The 7,365-nt window shown below is 29.3% G+C and overlaps 2 protein-coding genes across 2 annotated transcripts in view; both read right to left on the minus strand.

Moving 5' to 3' along the window:
- Positions 1 to 1,041: 1,041 nt before the first annotated feature.
- On the minus strand, positions 1,042 to 3,019 carry LOC122576249 (general odorant-binding protein 56d-like). Its single transcript, XM_043746251.1, has 5 exons — positions 2,866 to 3,019; positions 2,244 to 2,319; positions 2,079 to 2,170; positions 1,360 to 1,468; positions 1,042 to 1,239 (listed from the first exon to the last, which is right to left on the minus strand). The coding sequence occupies exons 1-5, from the start codon at positions 2,911 to 2,913 to the stop codon at positions 1,154 to 1,156; spliced, it is 411 nt and encodes a 136-aa protein (XP_043602186.1). The 5' UTR covers positions 2,914 to 3,019; the 3' UTR covers positions 1,042 to 1,153.
- Positions 2,920 to 7,365, minus strand: part of LOC122576643 — a 30,935-nt gene continuing 26,489 nt past the window's right edge. The window contains exon 3 of the mRNA XM_043747236.1: positions 2,920 to 3,125. Coding sequence (XP_043603171.1) covers positions 2,920 to 3,125 — 206 coding nt within the window. The remainder of the gene's footprint in view (positions 3,126 to 7,365) is intronic.

A 7,365-nucleotide genomic window follows, 5' to 3' on the forward strand; every position in this document is an offset into this window, starting at 1 on the left:
GTTGGTTTAGGGCTGGTAAATCTACCAACCTATTTATATAATATCTTTCACCTTTTGTTGCAATTTTAATTGTTGGTATCTGCTGCTGCATTGCTGGGTTTCCCCTTACTAATCATTAATTTTATTTAACTCTGAAATACTTCTCTGATTCACTACACCGGAGCACACGTCTGTTTACCTCGGTTGCCCGGGCAGAACTGACATCACACGTAACAGCGTAAATCTTCATTGTAATAAGTTGTTGGAAATATAAATATTATAACACGTTAATCGCAGTGTTATACCACATGAATCACCCCTATTATCCCAGAAGAAGTAAGGGGATCGATCTGTTCGTGGTGTCGATTATTATAGTCGTAACGGGAATTTACGACTCCCGTTGATGCGCTTCCTCGCGATCGCGTCTCTCCGCGACTGGTCGAAAATACAATAAGATAATACTTGTATAATCTAACTGAAAGTAATGTCACTTTGATATTAAAATCTTGAAATTATATTAGAAATATAATCATAGGAAGTTTTATTTGTAAGGAGTGAGAAATGTAATATATAATACAAGGGAATAGGAAAGAATAGTTTAAATCTCCATGTTATTCAAATGAATACTTACTCATTTCATTAAAAATATGTGTATTAGAATTACAATTTACAATTTTCAAATACAGATATTTCAAAGCATATAAGCATATAAATAGCATAGATCTAACAACCATAAATGTAATATAAGATTGATTTTATATCTTATAGAACTTTGTGCCATGATTTATTGCGTTTATTGTGAAAAACAGGAGAGCTATACTTTTATCTATATTTCAATAAAATGTCAATATTTAAATTATGAATCAAAATTTTAATTTCTGTTTTTTATTCCATTGTAACCATTTCCATAATTAGCAGAATGATTTATATTCTAACATAAATTTCGAAACAGAAATAAGTCATTACATAAGACATATAACAATTGGAGATACGTGAGTAAAATGAAGAAACAACTTGCTTTTCTGAGTGAATAGATGAACAAAGGTTGAAGACCTCAAGTAATAGTGTTAAAGTATTATAATTTATTAATATAAATCTACAAATATTTTGTGTTTTTAAAATACGAAACGTGTTGAATTACGAATTAAATCATTTTCTTTCAACAGTTTCATTTTTAGTTGCTTTCAAGTACGTTGAAGCTCTTGTTCTCTAAGAAACACTTCATCAAGTTACCAGCCTTCTTGCACTTGTTGGGACCAGCTGTAATGACAAAAAATAAAAATCATTAAGTAATCCTGTTCATGTCGTAAATGATTTAGTAAAAGTTTTATTTAATATTTAAGGTAGAGTCAACATTTTTAACAACGATGTCCTACTCACTGGTGTGTTTGCATTTGGAGACCACATTATCAACTTTGTCCGCGGGCGATCCGCCAGCTACCATCTTTTCCTTCGCAACGTCTTCCTTGATGTCTCCATCCTCGTCCATCTGTGCAACAGAAATAAAAATATTTTTCTTTTATTTTCTTCTGTATATAGGATGTCATACGAAAAGAATTTAGGATTTCAGATTATAATTCATAGAAAGAAATAAGAGACACTTAATCAATATATAAGTCTTGAAATTGATTTCAAATTTTTCCATGTATTCACTTCCCTTCCATGCATTTATAATCTTTCTTAATTAAGGTGAAACGGTTTAAATCGAACTTTTCATGATAGTACGAGAAAGCCTAATATTATTTCTTTCTACGAAAACATCTAAAAATTTGTCTCTATTCACCACTGATAAACAATGTAATCAACTTACGACGATAAATAAATGTATATCTCGTATAATACGAAAGGTGGAAAAATGTATTACTGGGAACGGTATTTTTTCTTATGAACGAAAAAGCGATGAACTGTTATATCTATCTGTCAGGCCAGAGATACGCTCTTGATATTTTTCTGCTCTTCACCGGAACGGTTGATTTTTAAATCTATGTTGGTAGCTGTTATAAGTCTCAGTCCTTTTCTTTTATATAATTTGATTCAAAGAATACAAATATAGATACAAATATTTTTTATAAGTCAATTTACACAATTTCTTTACTTACGATTCCGATCTTCCTCAGCATACAAAAGGAGAAACAAGCAAGTTTTTCATCGTCCTGAGCAACATTGCCTTTCTTGGCATTTTCTACTACCTCTAAAAATCGAATAATATTGATTAAAGTTCTCTGTTCAATTGTTCGGAATTTGTTTCGTTGTTTGCTACTTACGTGGGTCGACACCACTCTCTGTGGTGCAAGCTGTCCTGTATTCCTCCAATTTGGCTTTTTGATCCTCTGTGAGCGCCTGAAAATATTAGTATATATTGTAAAGATTTTGAAATAAATATTTAGTGAAATGTTATTAGTAGTTTAAATGGTTAATGTTTTCAGCTTGTAAGTATAAAATACACATATGAATTCTTTTTTTTTCTCTTCTTGATATGACAATTAACTTTTTAGAGCTATCAACAGATTCAACAGATTCAAAAAGAAGAAATTTTATATTTCAATTATTATATTTCTTTTATCCTTGATGTTAACACAATTTTGTTTTTGCAGTCACTGAGTTCTTTCTTATACATCGTCTTAGTCATATAATAACAAGCTCCGAAATTATTGTTCAATTCAATTAAAAATCTTCTTAATCATTTTCAGGACTTAAGACAGATAAGTCGCACGATTAAAATTAATAAAATCATTATACAACGACTACGATAAAGATATCTTTATTCAGAGAATTCAAAACAATAATATTATATGTAAATGAAAGAAATTTATTAAAAAGATTAAATAAATTGCAGTTAAAATGATAACAGAAAAGATGAGAAAAGTAAAAGATTTCAAAATTTACCAAAGCACCGACTAGGCAGAAGGCAAAGATGATAGCGGGCGAGCGCATCTTTCTTTAGGTGTCGTTGAGGAGCTCAAGTAAACACGATCTGTACGAATGTTCACTAAGAACTGAATACGCATTAAATGTTTCTCGAGTTTTTATAGTTATAGCTACAATCATTGACGATGCACGTCCCATGTTTTCTCCCTCCATTGGGTGCTGGCAAATGCTGCTGTATTTCCCGTATGGAAGCTCATCGATATTTCGCCTCCGGTCATCTATCAGAATATAATAAAAGAGAGTACTTGTTAATATCTAAAAAAGGACAAAGATATATCGAGATAATTCGTTCCGTTCTTGAAACATTTAAGAGTAAAAAAGTGGTTATTCTTAGACAGAATGATGACGTGGATAAATAGAAATAGATCGATAAATTCTCGTCTTTTGAAGATTCGTACCTCTAAACTCATAAATATTAATATCCAATACAGAAAAATCTATTTGAAATATTATTAAAATTTATAAGTCCGATGGAATGCCAGATTAATGAGTATACTATTAATCTTGCTCAGATTGTATTATAAATTTGTAGTTAGACATAAAATTTCTAAGTTTGAAAGTTTAATACTTAATAGATTAATACACTTGATGATACTTGATTAACAACATTTAGTTTGGACAATATATAATTTAGAATAATTTAATTTCTTTATCAATAGTATGTTCATATAAAAAATATATATAATATTCGTATATAAATTAGCAATGAGCTTTTAGCAAAGAATATTATAATATCACACAATATGCTTGAAAAAATAATAAATTACTAAAAATGTTCTATCTCTAAAAGAAAGGTGATTCAGCGAAAAATATGAGTATATATCATGAATCAAAACATTCGCAAAAGCCCGTTTTAAAATCTACAAATCATAATACTTAATGAGCACAATCGACAGATTTCGTATATCAATTTCTTGTACAGTACACCTTTCTGAATGACATTTCCGGATCTCTATCCGGAGTGAAGATTACGCTGGAGTTCATAATGATCCTACGTATGAGGATTTGTTGATGCTTTGTACAATCAATTGTACGTATTAATTAATCGAGTATAGTGGTTATTTTCCTTGCGTAATCTTTTTCCAGTAACACAACATTGAAATAATAATATTTAATAACACTTAGATAAAATTTAAACAGGCGAATGATCAAGGTGTTGGTGGTACATGAATTTTCATACTTCTCATTACTATACTAAATGTGGGTCAATGATTTTATAAATTGAAACAAACGGAAGGACAAGGTTAAGGTGCTAACAAAGAATATTTCACATCGATCCAATTCTAATTACACTGACATGTAATTATATTGGGAATTGGATAGCTCTGGTTGCTATGCGACATTAAACTCGTAACTGATAAGGACGAATGGAACTATGCACTGAATAACACCAAAAAGAATTTTTCTGTTTTGTTTTAGGATAATAATATATTATTTTTATGCAGGAGGACTCAAGCTGGAGAACGATAAGGCGAGTTCGACGCGATTTCTCGAGGGTCAGCTGCTGCACAGGAGAAATGATAAATGTAATGATACAGTATAAACTATTTCGTTCTCTCCAATTGGAAAATACAGAAATTACATTTACCATGCTCGTCGAGATAACGAGACGAATTATAAACTTGCAATTACGTACGATAATAATGAAACATATACATATATAGCTGTGCTATAATTATAACTCCTCGATGATTTAATGGCCATTTATGAATTCCAGGTGGCATAATCTGGCTATGTTGCTATATTTTTAATACTTTTAATGCCTTATGGCTGAGTAAGCACCAAGAAAACAGTGAATAATCAAGGACCATACACAATGTCATGGACATACGTTTTAAATAATTTCTTGAATCAGTTGCACTAAACTACAAACGACAAAATTTCAAATACGAATTTTACATTTATTACAATAATCTTTAGAATTATTATAAAATTATTGTTATAAGAAGGTGATGAGAACCTTCAATTAAAAAATTGATACGAGGAAACTATATCGATAGTCTTATATAAAATGCTGTTCTATGAAGCAGGATGTCATCTCTATTTCTTCATCGAATCGATTAAAATAACGAAGAAGTGACTAAAAGGATAAACTGAGGAAACTAAATAATTATTACGTGAAATGAAACCTGATAATAAATTTACATTTAAAGATTATGATAGAAAACTATTTCTTTCAGAATTTGTTTCTACAAGAATAATACGTTGCCTATAATTATGCTAATGCCTATTGCAAGCTACGAATATTAGTACATATTTATTACAATTTAGGGAATTAAAATTTTTAATTGCGAAAGATTTTTATTTTATTAAAAAATTATGTATACATCAATTGTCATTTTCTATACACGAAACATATTGATATTTAGTTTAGTTTTTTCTGGTAAAGTTTCCAACGAATAAAGTATTTTATCTAATGACACGAGCAAGGTTATCGCTCGTGTGATTTATATATATTTTTTGATGTGAAGTCAATATAGATCAAAGTTTAATGTTTTTATCTTAATTATCATCGTTATTACTCTCCAATTTTCTATTGTTTTATGAATAATTTTTGTTCTTCATTAAATGGAATCTCCCTAATAGAATCTCTTTCGCCTAAACGAAACATTAGTACCATAATTAATTTGTGATTTAATTACGACATCAAGATTTTTATTTCGTCAAAGATCTTTTTCAGAATGTTCTGTTGCATTGTTTATAAAATAAATTTACGGGATATGAAAATGGAATTACTTTCAATGACAAAAGACAATGCTGCCACCAATATTGAGGTTTTTAACTATTTGATGCATTAGGACGTCTATGCTCGTACATGGACTAATACATTAAAAGAAGTTTAATCGTTGCCTTACAAAATAATTCATTAGTCATATGTAGTATGAAAGTATAATTGTAATACAATGTTTTATAAGTGCTTTATAAAACATTAGAGGAGATAAAGCTAAGAAATTATTGCTTCGGTACGTAACCATTTCTTCTGTATACAAATGACTGATAAAAATGATTTTATCATCACTAATATTCATCCTTTTATATTTCACAGTACAAATGTATATTATCGAAAGTTGGCGAATATTAATTAATTTATTAACTTTTTAAACGAACGAAATATTATTATAGATTGAAATTTTCATAGAAAATTATCTTTAATCAAAGCTGATTACTGACGGCATTGACGTATTAAGTATTAACATAGGATACGTTCCCCATTTTTAAGCGTGCCACTTCAAATATATAAATAAAATTATATATTTAATACCAAATATATAAAATTATATAAATAAAATTTATGTGCATATATATACTTTGAGATATGATTTTTGTGTCTAAGAAATAGTATGTGTTATTATGTTTTAATACTGTGTGTAGGAAAATTTCGTTGGCATATGAACACCAACATATGTATGTATAATTAGTATAAAATATAGTATTAAAGCTACTCACAAGCTTATATTTTTCATATTCCTACATTATATATTACAAATATAGAAATTCGTTTGTTTTCTATATCTCCTTCCTTAAATAGTTTCACATAATCTTTAATCTTTTGTACACTTGCTTCCTTGAAACACTAAAATTTATACTACAAATTAATAATTATACATATTTACGACAATATTAAATTATAAAGCTCAGACGCAAATTTACGTCATATTAATCCTTAAAAGCTATCATCATAGGAAATCAATCCAAAATATATTTTTAATTTTTTTATTTTAGAGTCAATAAAGTTAAATGAATATAATTAAATGTTTTATTGTTAAAAATAGAAAAATAATCGATTCTGGTTATTAATAACAATATGATGATATTATGACAATACTATTAAAACAAACTTCGTATGGGATACAATTTTGTCCATGATAGCATGAGTTTTAATATACAAGCTATGTTTTTTTGTTTTTTTTTTATTGTTTATTTTTAATTTTACAATTTGTCCAGTGGGACATTAGGTAAAATGATGCAACATGTGATTGAATAGCATGTGGATGGTTACCCCCAGCGGGGTGCCATCTTCGTGTTTTTTAGTTTATATCCTTTGTGAGATCAGCTGGGTGTTTCCTTTTTAGTCTTCTTTCTATGCTTGCGTTGATCGTTTCCGTAGCCAGCCTGTTTGGATGTGTTGTTATTCTTTCTCTATACCTTTCCGCGCATCTGGTAATCTCCTGCTTGATCGTTGGTATACCCAGGTCCTTCCGAATATCCTCGTTTCTAACGTACCATGCGGCGTTTACTATTGTTCTAAGAATTTTTGCTTGTAATGTCTCTATTTTGTTTATATGGCTCTTTGCTGCTGTCCCCCATAGTGGTATTCCGTATGTCCAGATTGGTTTTATAATTGTTTTATATATTTTTAGTTTATTTTCTATGCTTAGTTTGGATTTTCGACTTATTAACCAATGCATTTGTCTCCTTGTTGTCTGTATTTTGTCTATTACTGATTTAATATGCTGT

This window comes from Bombus pyrosoma, linkage group LG16, assembly GCF_014825855.1.
Source record: "Bombus pyrosoma isolate SC7728 linkage group LG16, ASM1482585v1, whole genome shotgun sequence".
In the NCBI taxonomy this organism is placed as follows: domain Eukaryota; kingdom Metazoa; phylum Arthropoda; class Insecta; order Hymenoptera; family Apidae; genus Bombus; species Bombus pyrosoma.